The sequence below is a fragment of the Mus caroli genome, unplaced genomic scaffold, assembly GCF_978045245.1.
Source record: "Mus caroli unplaced genomic scaffold, Mus_caroli_1 scaffold_1, whole genome shotgun sequence".
Lineage (NCBI taxonomy): Eukaryota > Metazoa > Chordata > Mammalia > Rodentia > Muridae > Mus > Mus caroli.
This window is the reverse complement of record NW_028227256.1, coordinates 3,960,921-3,977,748: the sequence shown is the minus strand read 5'-3', so window position 1 is coordinate 3,977,748 and position 16,828 is coordinate 3,960,921. Positions and strand designations below refer to the sequence as shown.

Here is a 16,828-nt window from a genome sequence, read left to right as displayed (position 1 = left end):
TGGGAACACATATGCATGTACACATGTGTACACATAAACCCACTGGCATGCACATGCACGCATATGTACATGCAGGTACACACACCCTTGGGAGAAAAATTGTCACTGAAAAGATTGAAGGACACAACTGGTGTGTCTCTCCACTTATCCATGTGTCATTTCATATCTTTTCTTGCAGAAAAGCCTTATTAAATAGTAGAGGAGACATGGAGAAAATGTTTCTGAGATAGATTATGGTTTGGCTTAAAGCTGAGGAACCCCTCCCCACTTTTTTTTGCACACTGAAAGTATGCTTTAATACAGTGCATACTTTCATTTAAAGAGGCAGGTGGTATTTAGTGTCTAGGCCTTGGTTGAGATGGTGACTTACCCCCAGTTGCTTTGAGCTTGATAGTCATTAGTTCCTCAGAGACCTTGACTTTTTTGATAGCTTGTGCATTGAGAGGGCATCCAGATAAGCTGTGAGAAGAGGATTTATACCCATGTGTGAATGGATGTCATTTCTCATAAAACGATATATTTTTTTTGCTACCTGCTCTTGATAGTTTTGACCCATAATCTAATTATAGAAAGGAACCAATAGACATATATTAAATAAAATCTAAATGTCCTAAAGTAATGTAAAGCATTTTTCCTTTTCCTCTTAAATCAAAGTACAGGTTGTCATTGCTGACACAACTGGTTTCATTCACTTGGCAGAGCACTGGTCTTTTATACTCATGAATGTGTGGTCAGTGGTACAAACTTTATTTTCTGTATATACAAAACTGCCCACCAAGGTCATGAGCAAGGACTGTTGTTATCTGGCTAATGTCCATGAAAAACATGACAGATCCTAGTTCTTCTTGTTTTCATGCAAAGTACACTCTGATCTTTATAGAGTGACTCAGTTTTAATAGTAGTCAGCAACAAACCCCTCTCACTATAGAAGATTCAGTCTGCTTGTGGAAAGTTTCTAATTTTTTCTTCAACTGTTCAAATATTATTTTTCATTTTAAAAATCACTACACTGAAATGAGAATAAAGGCAGTTGTGGCAGGTGCAGCCAGGGCAAGGAGATCTATTATCTGATCTGGTGTACATGACCCTGCCCATTGAATCACTGCTCTCTTCTGCAGGCTTCTTTCCTTTAATGTCACTTGTTTTATTTAAATAGCACCATTGTGATAATGACAACCATGAACAAAATATGTTTTTCATTATTTATTAACAAATAAATTTCTTGTTCTAAGCAGTCATTAATTCTTTTATGGTTTTGTTGTATCTTTGTAGAAACCATTTTTAGATTAAAACAAAAATGAGAATAATCAACCATTTAAAGTATTTTTCCCCACAGAAGTGTGGTTTCAATTTGTCTATAAAACAATCATTTCAACCTGAAGTTCAAGAGGCTATGCCAAGTGGAAGAAAGGTTTTCTGGAATAAAATCCTTAATAAACGTGAGCCATTGCATGCTTTATAGATTATTAATGTTGAATAATTTCCTTATTCTTAAAGTACAGAAACTAACATAAAACTTTAATTGTCATATATAATAGATAACATTATAAAATGTTATATGGTTTGATCATCTTGGATAAGTGATAAATTATTTATGAAGGAAAAGACAATAAGAGGCACAATTTGAGGTCAAAACCCCTTAGGAGCCTTGTTCTGACATTCATGGCCTACATAAGATTCAAGAAGACTAGGTCCTCCTTTTTAGAGTGTGTATGAGTTTGTCTTCTTTTATTGTCACATGCTGTAGTCTTAGAAAATGGTTGTGAAGGGGATAAATAATTGGTAAAGGGAAATGTTGAAGGTGTCTACTTTTAACATAATGAACAGTATCATTTGAAACACCACATCTTTTCCCTTCCAACATCTGTTTTGCAATTTACAGTACATTTCTGGTAGACACTGTTGGAAAAATGCTAAGGAACCATTAGCTATCATCACACAGCTTAGAAGCATTATGTGCTGACATGAAAATGAGGCTTTGGAAGGCAGGGGCTGGTAAGTGGATCCTTGGAGCCCACTAGCCCATTAGCTTAGAATACTTGTTGAAGTTTCAGGCCAGTGAAAGATCCTCTCTAAAACAAAAGAGGAAAGACAACTGAGGTTGTCCTCTGACCTCTACATATGTGTGTAGATCATAGGTCACTCTCAGGTATCTTTCCTCAGGCCTTCACAGACATGTACACATATATCTGTATTACCCTATCCCTATCTCCCATGATAGAAGTCCTTTTTGGGACTGAAGGTGAAGCTTGGCAGGACTGGGAGCAGGCCTATGGAGTGTGGACTCCATTGCAGAAAAAAAAACAAAACTAATCTAAAACATAAGTCTTATATCATTTCCATAAAATCAGCAATTCAGTTAAGGTATATCAAAGCAGAGGTGAGCTGTGTCTTCATTTCTTCCCATACTAGATTACGTATATTCAGGGTAGTGTTTGCCTTTTTAAAACAAAATGGCAGGTGACTCAACTTAGGCACATTTGGTTTGTGACTGCTGCTCCTGGATAGGACATCATGATCCAAACTTATTAAAACAAGGTATGCCACAGTAGACATGGCCTTGCACTGAAAGCCATCAAAACAAGTAACTTGGAAACAAAATTGCCTAAGCAAGTTTCTCTGACCATTTCAAAACAAGCAATCCCTGGAAAGATAATTTTCTGGTATCAATGTTAAGGGCTTCCTTTGACCTCCTCATAGAAAATTCAAATTTCTCCATAAGCCAGTTTTACTGGCACCTTGAAAGCGACCAGTTCCTCTAGAGATTAATTTCTGGTAAAACTGTTTTTATCCCTTTAGAACTGAACAAGCTTCAAAATGTTCCAACTTTGCTTAGTTTGTATACTGAGCATAAAGGAATCAAAGTTTCCCTAAGACTGTAAGAAGTAGCCTAACCCATTGGACTTGCAAACTTTATATGCCCCAGTACAGGGGAACACCAGGGCCAAAAAGTAGGAATGGGTAGGTAGGGGAGGTGGGGGGGAGGGTATGGGGGAATTTTGGGATAGCATTGGAAATGTAATTGAGGAAAATACGTAATAAAAATATTTAATAAAAAAAGTAGTAGCCTAAAAGACTAGAAGGGGGTGGGCCACTCATCGACTAGAGAAATATATCAGGAATTTTCTAGCTTTTCTTTTTCTTTAGGTGGAATATGAACCACAGAGATGGACTAAGATCATCCTTGTGCAACAGAGGAGTCCCCTGAGAGTTAGGGGTTCAGCGATGAGGGAGTGACATCATTGTAAAGCTCCAAGTCCATGTGCCCCACGAGCACCTACACATGTTCCAGGCTGCTGTGGGTGAATCACATCTTCCCAGAAGCAGAACATCGCAGCAGTGGCCTGCAATTGAGTTGATGCAAGAGAGGCAGGAAGACAGACATACATGAGTGAACGCTCACCACTGCCTGATGTAGCAGAGTGGAGAGCAGCACTTGGAACTGGAGGGAAGCATTAAAAGACTGAGCCACTTAAAAACAGCAACATAAGCAATATTTTAGAATTTAAGAAACAAATGGAGTTTCTAAAACACTTGAAATCTGTGCAGTGAATTTTCAGAAACAGAGAAAATGCAGTTTTTATTCTTCAGACTAGTAAAATATCTACTTAGCAAGACTTGGTGTTATAAGTGTTATAAATAATGATATGCTGAGAGTTTTGGCCTTGCCCCCAAGTAACTCACATCACACACAATCACAACAACAGAAAGACAGAAAACAAGCATTACCTTCTGTGGGTGACAAAAACGTTGTTTACATGACCCAGACCATTGCATCCTGGCAGAGGACAGTGAGGAAGCTCTTGCTTGTTCAGTTTCCAGGAGAGAGGTGTCCCATTGAGGGGATTCTCTTTCTGTCTTTTGGCAGCCAGAGGACAGCCAGAAGCTGTGCGGTGTGATGTGTATTTACCTGATATGTGGCCTTGGCCGTCACACCCTATTACAGGGCATCTACAGAAACACAGTAGAGCTATGATCAGGAAGTTAAAGCTCTAAAATATACAGAAGTAATCAACAGCAGAGAGTTTAAAGGTCACCACCACATGGTCGCTAATTCAGTGTCAGCTTGACACAGGCTAGAGTCATTAGAGAGGACAGAACCTCACCTGAGAAAGGCTGTAGGTAAGCCTGAATAACATTTTTTAAATTATCAATTGATGTGGGAGGGCCCAGCCCAATGTAGGTAGGGCCACCCTGGGCTGGTAGTATTGAGTTCTATAAGAATCCATAGAGAGCAAGCTAGTAAGCAGCATCCAGCCATGGCATCAGCTCCTGCCTCTAGGTTCTTGCCCTGTTTCAGTTCCTGCCCTGACTTCTTTCAATGATTGACCATGATCTGAAATTGTAAGCTCAATAAGCCTTTTTCTCCCTAACTTGCTTTTGGTCTTGGTGTATCACTGTAGCAACAGAAACCCTAAGACATATCACAAGTAAAGAAACAGCTTTGTGTTGGTAAGAGCTGGCAGACTGTAAGCTGAGAATTTTTCACGCATCACCTCTTAATGTTCACTGAAAACACTTTGGTAGAGAATGTTATTCCATTTGCAGGCGGAGAAAAATGAGATTTGTGTAAGAGCTATCCAGTTATCAAGAGATGTAGCCAAGCTCTTACCCACTCTTTTTTCTTTTCTATTTTTAAAACTGAAAATCGATTTAAAATAAAAAGTATTTTGATCGGTTATCCTTTTCCCTCCTCCCAGTCCTCCCAGATCCTCCCCACTATCCTCTTCACACAAACTCACACTCTTCCTCTCCCTTATTAAAATACAAACAGGCACAAAATAATAATAAAATAAAATAGATAAAATAAAATAAATTAGAATTGGAAAAAAACAATCATAACAAAAAAGCTAAAAAAATATAGACACAGAGAAATACCATAATAAAACAACTTCCACATGTTGTTTTCCTTTAAATCAGATGAGCAAGGAATAAATTTCTTTCACTTCTGCACTATTAAAGAAGTGTAGACATGCAGTTATAAGTGAGAAAAATATTCTTGAACTTCTGAACATTTTGGTCTTTAGCCAGAAATCCTGACTCTTAATGATTTATCTCCTCCAGGACTCAGTGTGTATTCAGTGACATCCAAAGGCTCCTCCATGTTAGAGAGAAGATACAGCCCACCCTGGTTCTTCATGGCATTTACCTAAGTTCAGACTCTTCCTTTTCTTCTTTTGTTGGGGTCATTTTGATGCCACCTTTCCTTGCACGAGGGCAACCAGACAAGCTAAAAAGAAAAACCAAGAATGGTACAACACCCTGTGATTATGAGATTATGACTGGATATCATTGCCAACATATTACTTCTCATTTGAGAAATGGGGCTAGTCTTACCTTCTGTGGGAGGCATAGTTTCCAGTCACGTGACCAGAACCGTCACAACCTGGGGTTGGACACCTAGAAAACACAAACAGTTGTAATTGGAGTTACATGTGGTCATGAGCTGCCTCACATGGGTGCTAGGAATTGAACCAGGGTCCTCTGCAGGAACAATAGAAACTCATAATCACTGAGCCATCTCTCAAGCTCTTTATCAGTATTTTCTTTTAGTGCTTTAGAAGCTTATACATCTTCTTCTATATGACACACACACATATGTTTATATGTTTTCTATTATGTCAAGAAGTATTTTTTAGGAATTTTTTTCTTGAGTATCTAAATAAGAGATTAGTGAAAGATTTTTTTCTTGAATGGATAGAATAGATAAATTATTTGTTAGGTGGTGGCATGAAACAATTATTGACATTGCAGCAGGCCTTCTCAACCTGCCTGCTTCCAGTGTCTTTATGATTTTTTTTTGTAACATGAAATTTAGAGAAAGTATGTGAAGTGATAGCTGTAAGATGTGGCAATGGAAAAGTTTAGACTGAGGATGATATTATGTTGTACCTTACTTTTCAATCCATTAATTACCAACCCCAAAACATCTTTATATTTCAATCTTTGAAAATGGCAATCAATATTCAAGACTGTACCTTGACATAATAAATTGTACTTTGACATTGGAAAATAAGAAAAATATTCGCATATTTCCAAATTCTCATTATTTCTGGATTAAAAATATCAGATTTTTATATTACTTATTATTAAGCTTATAAGATGTACTATAATGTCAAATTACTTCATAGTTACTATAAATATATTTATATAAAACATCAAATGTCAGGAAAATAAAAACATAAAAAAAAAATAAAAAATCAATAACAAAGTAGAACTGAGCCGGAATGATGTTTAACAAAAGTGAAAGGCAGGTGGAAGATTTTAAATTTTCATGATTTCTTAAAACTGATGGTGAATGTTTGCTACACCTTCATCAGTATGGTTTAGTAAATAAGTTCTGAAATTAACAGTAAAAAGAATGTGTTTTTATGCCATTTGTTACAAATCACTATAAAACATAAGCACCATGGCCTTTCTTGCAATCCCCAGCAAGTCAGTCTGGGTAAGGTGCATGGGCTCAGCGTCAGCCCTCTCAGTGCTCTGACACATGGTTTTTCTGCTACTTAGTCAGGTACAATTTTATTTCTCTTCAGAAGGCAACATGGGCACTGAACAAAGAGGGCTCCATCAGGGTGAAGAGGGGCACAGAGGTCATGCCTCCCAGCACTTACTTAAGCTCTTGAGAGTTGGCAGCCATGAGAGACTTCAGAGTCTTGTCTGCTAGAGGACATCCAGAGACACTACAGAGGAAAGAGGAAGAAAAGTACAGCACTGATGTGGACAAATCTGATGTACTGTGTGCCCTAAATTTGTGATATACATTAAGTTATGGGTGACCAGGAATTAAAAAGAATTAACTGGGACTGAATCTGGTTTTACTATTAATGAACATGGCCTTAAGGTGGTTTCATTTATTTGTTGTAAACTAGATTTGCTATTTATCAAATGAAGGACTTTAATCTAATGAGAACTCAGTGATCAGCAGTGGCCAGCCATCCATTCTCACTGCCACACCAGCCACAGTGCAGAATCAGCTTTAAGCCACTGTCTACAGGAAAGGAGATGCTACCTACCATCAGGAAAACACCAGAGATCTTTCATTGTTCAGTCTCACAACACGTTTATTTGTTCAGGAATGCCACCTCCATAGTGAGAGGCCTGTGTGCTTTCTTTGTTTAATGCTAGGTGGGCTATAGCCTGACATGAACCCTGAGTTGGTCTGTAACCAGGACTAGAATATTCTTTTGAACCGAGAATCATTATTTCCATGCACCATATCTAAATCTCTGAAAAATAACCTCCATCTCTAACTCACTCATAATTTCCTAATATAGAGAGCAGTTTGAGGTTGCTAGAATAAGCAAGATGCAACAGACCAAGATGATGAAACCCTGAACAGAAACAAGGGCATTCAGTACCTGCGGTGAGAGGCATAGTTGCCTGTGACATGGCCGCTTCCATCACATCCTGGTGTTGGGCAGCTGTGGTAGCAGAAAAACACATCATGAATGTCGAGTGCATTTCACAGATTATTTTCTTCCAGAAAATTTACAAAGAATTTTTTCCTTTCAAAACTGTACTGTTTAGGAGATGCAGAAGCTAAAGCATTAGGAATTTAGAGGTTTCAGGAGAGGGGAGAGGAGGGGAGAGGAGAGGAAAGGGGAGGGGAGGGGAGGGGAGGGGAGGGGAGGGGAGGGGAGGGGAGGGGAGGGGAGGAGAAAGGATGCTGGGGTCAATGTCAGGGATGGACACTGCACTGTTAGGCAGGAAGGGCTTGGTCAAGGCTGTTAAAATGCAGTGAGCAGGAAAAGTAGGGGCAGAGATGCCTAAGACCACTAAGAAGCTCCTGGGTGATGTCAGGTCTTCCTCAGCAGCACAGTTTGGTGAATATTCCATAAGAATGGAGAATGTATATTCCAGTCTTATTGAATGACACATACCAGATCAAGTCCATGAACCAAGTGTTTTGTCTACCTGTATCCTGACCCTCTTCCTGAGTGCCTCCCCTGTCAGGTGCAGATGGAGCAGAGGATATCTCCTAGAGCATTTACAAATGCAATCTTTGCTGCTTTCAGCTGCATTCATATGTGGCACTGTTATGTGTGGCTATAGGACTGACCCTGTGTTTACTGCCCATCTTTATCTCTGGCCATTTCCCTTGTTCTAGAGCTTGCTCTGTCTAGAACTGACAAAGACACACCATTCCAGATTTGGTTAGTGTGAGCATATCTGTCTTCATCTTTTTCCTTGACTATCTGTGTTTTTAAGATGTAAATGGGGTTTTAATAAATACCATAGAGTTGTAAAAAAAAAGAATTTAGAGATTTAAAAGAAAATTTATAGGGAGAAAAAAAGTAAGTATAGCATGTCCAGCCACTTCCTCAGTTTTTTCTCTTTTCAATGTTTTGTCCAGATTTCCAACTCAAACAATGTAGGAAGAGATGCTAGCATGTGGTCATAGCGCTTTGTGAGTCAACACTCAACGCTGTTCTGTTCTTTGAAAAGATAAATGTATGTTTTCATAACTCAAAAAATATGAGAACAAAAATCCTGGCACCAATATGATACATTATAGAAGGGAATCTTTCTATAGGTTCTTAAAGCCACCTAGTAACTCTGACATTTTAGAAACTACAAAGAAGAAAATCTTTGACTGAAATGTAAATTGTTATTTACATGGGAAAATTACTGGTGATAGAGAAATAGGCAAGATGTTTGGGTATTAAAACTCTTGAGCAGTTTCGCTCAAAGCTGTAACAACACAGCAATCCCTAATTTACAGCTAGCCCAAAAACAGACTCTAGGATGTCTGTCAAAGGTGGTTCACTGTGATCTGTGTCTCTTCACATTTTCCAGAAAGTTCTGTCTTAGACTTCGAGATTTTTTAAAAAAGTCACAAGAAGTTTGTTATCCTCAAGAGGTACCTTTCCAATTAGAGAATCCTTGGTTTTCCAAACACTTAAATCTTTAGACGATGTTGACATTGCTCATTTGGAGTGTACAGATGGTTGGGTTACCTCACTCAGGATAATGCCCTCCAGGTTCAACCATTTGCCTAGGAATTTCATAAATTCCTTCTTTTTAATAGCTGAGTAGTACTCCATTGTGTAAATGTACCACATCTTTTTTTGTATCCATTCCTCTGTTGAGGGGCATCTGGGTTCTTTCCAGCTTCTGGCTATTATAAATAAGGCTGCTATGGACATAGTGGAGCATGTTTCTTTCTTACTAGTTGGAACATCTTCTGGATATATGCCCAGGAGAGGTATTGCGGGATCCTCCGGTAGTACTGTACTGGCTAATTTTGTGTCAACTTGACACAGCTGGAGTTATCACAGAGAAAGGAGCTTCAGTTGAGGAAATGCCTCCATGAAATCCAACTGTAAGGCATTTTCTCAATTAGTGATCAAGGGGGAAAGGCCCCTTGTGGGTGGGACCATCTCTGGGCTTGTAGTCTTGGTTCTATAAGAGAGCAGGCTGAGCAAGCCAGGGGAAGCAAGCCAGTAAGGAACATCCCTCCATGGCCTCTGAATCAGCTCCTGCTTCCTGACCTGCTTGAGTTCCAGTCCTGACTTCCTTTGGTGATGAATAGCAGTATGGAAGTGTAAGCTGAATAAACCCTTTCCTCCCCAACTTCTTTCTTGGTCATGATGTTTGTGCAAGAATAGAAACCCTGACTAAGACAAGTACCATGTCCAATTTTCTGGAAACCACCAGATTGATTTCCAGAGTGGTTGTACAAGCTTGCAATCCCACCAACAGTGGAGGAGTGTTCCTCTTTCTCCACATCCTCGCCAGCATCTGCTGTCACCTGAATTTTTGATCTTAGCCATTCTGACTCGTGTGAGATGGAATCTTAGGGTTGTTTTGATTTGCATTTTCCTGATGATTAAGGATGCTGAACATTTTTTCAGGTGTTTCTCAGCCATTCCGTATTCCTCAGGTGAGAATTTTTTTGTTTAGCTCTGAGCCCCATATTTTAATGGGGCTATTTGATTTTCTGGAGTCCACAGATGGACTGCACCCAGAAGTGCTATATGTGGTCGTGTTAAGGTTCTGAGAGAAAGGAAGCTCTATCATTTAGGCATTGGGTTTTCACTGACAACCTGCCCACAGCAAAGTCCTTTCTGTTCCTGCCTATTAAATTCAGAACGAGGATTTTTAAAAGAAACTTTGGGGATTAATATTATGATCCTATCCTTCTCTAAGTAGCTTCCCCTTTAGGCACTTATCAAATGTTTTAGGTAAAGAAGATATGAATATTCAGGGTCACAGAGGGATGCTGGTTTTCAGGGACTGATCTAAATTGGAGCCACTTAATTCTTCTCTCTCTGATTCAGGAAGGGATATCAGAATGTATAGACAATAAAATATCTCAAAACATAATGGAGATTATATTCAGGCTGAGTTATCTTCTTGGTAAACATTTACCCATTAAATACAAAAAAAAAAAAAAATCTCTGAACTGGAAAGTGAAGGGCTGTCAAGTGCTTGGGAATTTGCATGCCCAAATGGTGTTTGAAAAGTATTGTTTTCAGGAGAATTTAGGGAAACAACACTCTTCACAATAGTCACAAATATTATAAAATACCTTGGTGTGACTCTAACTAAGAAATGAAAGATCTGTATGATAAGAACTTCAAGTCTCTGAAGAAAGAAATCAAAGAAGATCTCAGAAGATGGAAAGATCTGCCATGCTAATGGATTGGCAGGATCAATATAGTAAAAGTGGCTATCTTGCTGAAAGCAATCTACAGATTCAATGCAATCCCCATCAAAGTTCCAAATCAATTCTTCACCGAGTTAGAAAGGGCAATTTGCAAATTCATCTGGAATAACAAAAAACCTAGTATAGCAAAAACTATTCTCAACAATAAAAAGAAAAAACTCTGATAGAATTACCATGCCTGACCTCAAGCTGTACTACAGAGCAATTGTGATAAAAACTGCATGGTACTGGTGCAGCGACAGACAGGTAGACCAATGGAATAGAATTGAAGACCAAAAAGTGAACCCACACACCTATGGTCACTTGATCTTTGACAAGTGAGCTAAAACCATCCAGTGGGGGAAAAAACCCCAGCATTTTAAACAATTGGTGCTGGTACAACTGGCGGTTATCATGTAGAAGAATGTGAATTGATCCATTCTCATCACCTTGTACAAAGCTCAAGTCCAAGTGGATCAAGGAACTCCACATAAAACCAGAGACACTGAAACTTACAGAGGAGAAAGTGGGGAAAAGCCTCGAAGATATGGGCACAGGGAAAATTTCCTGAACAGAACAACAATGGCTTGTGCTGTAAGATTGAGAATCGACAAATAGGACCTCATAAAATTGCAAAGCTTCTGTAAGGCAAAAGACACTGTCAATAAGACAAAAAGGCCACCAACATATTGGGAAAGGATCTTTACCAATCCTAAATCAGATAAGGGACTAATATCCAATATATATAAAGAACTCAAGAAGGTGGACTCCAGAAAATCAAATAACCCTATTAAAAAGTGGGGTACAGAGCTAAACAAAGAATTCTCAGATGAGGAATACTGAATGGCTGAGAAGCACTTGAAAAAATGTTCAACATCGTTAATCATCAGGGAAATGCAAATCAAAACAACCCTGAGATTCCACCTCACACCAATCAGAATGGCTAAGATTAAAAATTCAGGTGACAGCAGATGCTGGCGAGGATGGGGAGAAAGAGAAACACTCCTCCATTGCTGGTGGGATTGCAAGCTGGTACAACCACTCTGGATATCAGTCTAGCGGTTCCTCAGAAAATTGGACATAGTACTACCATAAGATCCAGCAATTCCTCTCCTGGGTATATACCCAGAAGATGTTCCAACTTGTAATAAGGACACATGCTCCACTATGTTCATAGCAGCCTTATTTATAATAGCCAGAAGCTCGATAGAACCCAGATGTCCCTCAACAGAGGAATGGATACAGAAAATGTGGTACATTTACACAATGGAGTATTACTCAGCAATTAAAAACAATGAATTTATGAAATTCTTAGGCAAATGGTTATATCTGGAGGAGATCATCCTGAGTGAGGTAACCCAATCACAAAAGAACACACATGGTATGCACTCACTGATAAGCAGATATTAGCCCAGAAACTTAGAATATTCAAGATACAATTTGCAATCACATGAAACTCAAGAAGAAGGAAGACCAAAGTGTGGATACTTAGTTCCTTCCTAGAATGGGGAACAAAATACCCATGGAAGGAGTTACAGAGACAAAGTTGGGAGCTGAGATGGAAGGTAGGACCATCCAGAGACTGCCTCACCCAGGGATCCATCCCATATGCCACTACCAAACCCAGCCACCATTGCATATGCCAGAAAGATTTTGTTAATAGGACCCTGATATAGCTCTCTCTGGTGAGGCTATGAAAGTGCCTGGCAAATACACAAATGGATGCTCACAGTCATCTATTGGATGGAACACAGGACCTCTAATGAAGGAGCTAGAGAAAGTACCGAAAGAGCTAAAGAAGTCTGCAACTCTACAGGAGGAACAACAATATGAACTAACCAGTACCCCCCAGAGCTTGTGTCTCTAGTTGTATATGTAGCAGAGCATGACCTAGTTGGCCATCAATGAGAGGAGAGGCCCTTGGTCTTGTAAAGATCATATACCCCAGTACAGTAGAATGCCAGGGCCAGGAAGCAGGAGTGGGTGGGTTGGGAGCAGGGTGGGGGGAAGGTACAGGGGTGTTTGGGGATAGTATTTGAAATGTAAAAGAAGAAAATATCTATTGAAAAAGAAAAGTACTGTTTTCATATTTTTCTCTTCTATTTTCAACTATGCTCATTAAGACTGCCAAAAGATTCAACAAGTTATACTGATTTTAAACCAATTATCTGTAAATTACCATTCAATATAGTATAAGCATATAAATTTGATTAGATGAAAAAGTAAAGCTTTGTGGTATGAAAAGGCCAAAAGAATAAATAATTAGTGGCAATATTATTTCTGACAGGATAATGGTGGTCTTAATTGAATTCCTGATAGGTCTGCTATCAGGTAAATATTCAAATCTATAGAGAAAACAGTTGAGTGATATATTCTTGGGGGGAATTTCTGATAAAAATAACAAAGTTCAAAGGAAGAAACTAGCTAATTTCTCTTGGTAAGTGATGTTCAAATCTATTCAAGGCAGAGGGGAGTTGATAAAGTTTAAATTTTTCTTTTGACCAGTTTTGGATAAACTATCATATGCCAGGATTATCTCTTAAAAAGAAAAATTGAGATATAATGAAGATAGGACAGAAATCAGGACACTAACATAGACACATATAAATCTGAGACTCCCATATAAATGTTGACCATGGGACCTGGGAGGCCTGTTAACTTCCAGGGAATTCACAATAGATTCAAAAACATGGTAAAGGGTCTTGGGAGCCTTATTTTATATATTTATCTTCGTATTCAGGAGTGGTGTTCATTACCACTCCTTTTTTTCTGGCACAGGATGGTCAATCATCATTCACACAGCACATAATTTGTAATGGTTTCTGCAATTTCTAAAAACCCACCCTGAAAAGATAGATTTTGGCCATTTTGGAATGCATTTTAAAAAAATTACATGGAAAAGAACTTTTAAAAAGCTGATACAGAAGTTCAAATAGCAGATCCAAGTGATAACAATTGCTCGGCTCTCATAAGTGCCCTTCTAGAAAGAAAATGTTCTGAGAAATTAGAGTTCTGGTGTATTTGGTACCCTTCATCACGTTGTGTAGACCAGTAAGACCCAGGTGAAGCTTGACCTTAGGAACTAACTGTTCATGCTTGACTACAGAATCTGTAGAGAGCCAAGGTGTAAGCTTCTTTAAAGCTAGTTGCAGACAGGACCCAAGATTACTGTCTTCTGAGAGGCTTCATCCACTAGCTGATGGAGACAGATGTAGAGACCCACAGGCCGATATTAGGCAGAGCTCAGGGGGTCTCATAGAAGAGTCACGGATAGGATCGAGGGAGCCAGAGGGGTCAAGGATACCACAAGAAGACCTACAACTATCCTGGGCCCATGGGGGCTCAACGATTGTGCATGTACTAGGCCTCCTATACATATGTAGCAGATGTGTAGCTTGGTCTTCATGTGGGTTCCCTAACAATTGGAGCTGGAGCTGTCTCTGACTTGGACTCTGATACCTGCCTTTGAATTCCTTTCCCCTAGCTAGGGTAACTTCTCTGGCTTTAATGGAAGAAGATATGCTTAGTCCTGATGTGACTTGTGACCAGGGTTAGGTTGGTACCTGGGGGGAGGATTCCATTCTTTAGGAAGAGGGGAGTTGGGAATGGAAGAAAGGGTGGAGGTGGAACTAGGAGGAGAGGATGCAAGGGGAGCTGCAATGTGGATGTAAAGTAAATAAAGAAGAAAAGGCTAATTGCATGTCAGATTGCAAACTGGTCCTCTCCAAGCAATGATCTACGGATATCTATTTTGTATAAGGCCCATACTTACTACTGTCCAGCATTTGAAATATGCACTGTATCACAGGCTACTGTGCATGTAGCTTGAGTATCTAAGAAGTATACAGTACATATTATGAAATAATTATTTGGCCAGGTAGACCACAAAATGAAGAAATAAGAGTATCCATGCTGGCTGGAACTCATTCTCAGGGAAGTGGGCAGGCAATAGAGATCAGAAAGGAAGCAATTATATATACTGGTAAGTTGGTGATACTGGTGTATCCTGAAACCAGCGCTTGGGGTGAGAAACCACAGTGGGTAAAGGGCCTTTCTGGCAAGTGATGATGGAGGGGATAACTAAGAGACAAGAGTATTGATTTGGCTGGTTTTTCCATGTCAACTTGATACAAGCTGGAGTAATCACAGAGAAAGGAGCTTCAGTTGAGAAATGCCTCCATGAGATCCAACTGTAGGGCATTTTCTCAATTAGTGATCAAGGTGGGAGGGCCTTTTGTGGGTGATGCCATCCCTGGGCTGGTAGTCTTGGATTCTATAAGAAAGTAAGCTGAACAAGGCAGAGGAAGCAAGCCAGTAAGTAACATCTCTCCATGGCCTCTGCATCAGCTCCTGCTCCCTGAACTGCTTGAGTTCCAGTCTTGACTTCCTATGGTGATGAATAGCAGTGTGGAAATGTAAACTGAATAAACCCTTTCCTCCCCAACTTGCTTCCTGGTTATGATGTTTGTCCAGGAATAGAAACCCCGACTAAGACAAGTATGGACTCCTTTCAGAGACCCTGGGGAGAGGTTACGGCAATTGCAAGGCCTTTAGACAAGTATGCTCCTCATGTGCCCAGGAAATAAGAGATGAGGTTGCCTAATAAGTAGGGTCTAGAAGAAGGTCATGCTCTGTTGCCGTGAGCTAATGGATATGCCTCAGAGATTAAATCCAGGTATGGCAACTCCCATAAAAGTAGTAAGGGGAGAAAAGTCTCAGGTCCAAGCTGCAGGAATTTCAGTCATTAGAGATCTGTGCTGAGTCTAGGAAGCAATCACTGTAAGGAAAGGAAAGTCTTCAGGTAAGGGGGTCCAATAAGCCAAGTGTGCCTGATGGCCATGGTCACCAAACCTGCTGTCTGTCAGGTATGCAAAAGTCAAGGACCTACCTCCAGACTGGAGGTGGAAGGGTTGTGGAGGGCTTCCCAAGAACAGTGGTTTAGGTGGAGCTGGAAGAATGGAACAGATGTTGGAGAAAAATAGGGTCATGCACCACTAACAATTTTCCTGAGAGGCTTAGCTCTAAGAAGAAGAAGAAGGGATGAGAGTTTGCTTTGAAGCTGTTTGGGGGTAGTTTTTAATAGAAAAATGTGGTGCCCAAGGAGAAAGGTTACTCTTTTTGAGACACTCTAATTGGAAGTTAACATATTTGTATATCATTCCACATCTTTCTGATGGAAAATTATTTCCATAATGTCTGTCACTACTCACTCACCCATACACCCAACCACTCACTCACCCACTCACTCCCCATCCACTCACCCATACACTTACTCACTTACCCACTCACTCACCCACCTACTTCCTCACCTGCCCACTCACCTACTCTCTGACTCACTCACCCTTCTACCCAATCACCCACTCACTCCCATTGCTGCCTCCAGGTTTGCATGTATTCTATTTTGCTTTTATTGACACATATTAATTGTCATATTTATGGGGTTACTGTGAAGTATATCTTAAATGTCTCTCAAAGGCCATGTCATGTGTTGAAGACCATGTTAGCATTGACAGGTGGTAAACCTCAAGGAGTGTGGCCTAGTGGGAGATCACTATAGGTAAGCACCCAACAGGGTATATTGGGACCCCTCCTGTTACAAAACACAACATGGTGTTTTCTCCATTATGTGCTCCTGTCATAAAGTTCTTTCTGCATCAACACAAGCCCAAAGGCAACAGAGAAAAGTAGCCATGGATCAAAACTTCCAAATCCATAAGCCATAATAAGCCTTTTTTATTTTTCTTTCAATGGATAAAGTCTGGTACTTTGTAGCAGAGACCAAAGGCCAAATAACACAGGGGTACAGTGTGATGGTTTGATTCATGTATACTTTGCATAAATCATGATAATTGTTCCTTGAACTCTTTTGAGTTAAAAAAACCGAAAGGAGCTTGAAAACCATCCTTTCCCGAGTCATGCTTTCTAGAGTGTTATAAAGTTAGCTGACTTCCTGAAGTCAGGATTTAGATACTGTGAGTCAATATATCTTTAACTTAAAATCTATGACCATGAGTGTATCTCTATTTTGTTTTTAAGCAACAGAGGTTGCTACCTCTACATGCACACATTTGTAAGCTTCTGTAGTGCGGAGCTGAGAGTAGGTATATGCTAGCTAGTTCAGTTGTTCTGAAGTAGGTACAGCTTTCATGTGGAAGTCACTGTCACTCTCAGTTGTAA

The 16,828-nt window shown here is 39.7% G+C and overlaps 1 protein-coding gene across 5 annotated transcripts in view; it reads right to left on the bottom strand.

The window, feature by feature from the left end:
• The window catches only part of St18 (ST18 C2H2C-type zinc finger transcription factor), a 130,925-nt gene that overhangs the window by 11,832 nt on the left and 102,265 nt on the right, over window positions 1-16,828 (bottom strand). For all 5 annotated transcript variants that reach the window (XM_021182120.2, XM_085835497.1, XM_021182282.2 and 2 more), the window contains 6 exons: window positions 7,362-7,424; window positions 6,615-6,683; window positions 5,338-5,400; window positions 5,150-5,230; window positions 3,730-3,951; window positions 371-459 (listed from right to left, as the gene is read on the bottom strand). In XM_021182120.2, coding sequence (XP_021037779.1) covers window positions 371-459; window positions 3,730-3,951; window positions 5,150-5,230; window positions 5,338-5,400; window positions 6,615-6,683; window positions 7,362-7,424 — 587 coding nt within the window. The remainder of the gene's footprint in view (window positions 1-370; window positions 460-3,729; window positions 3,952-5,149; window positions 5,231-5,337; window positions 5,401-6,614; window positions 6,684-7,361; window positions 7,425-16,828) is intronic.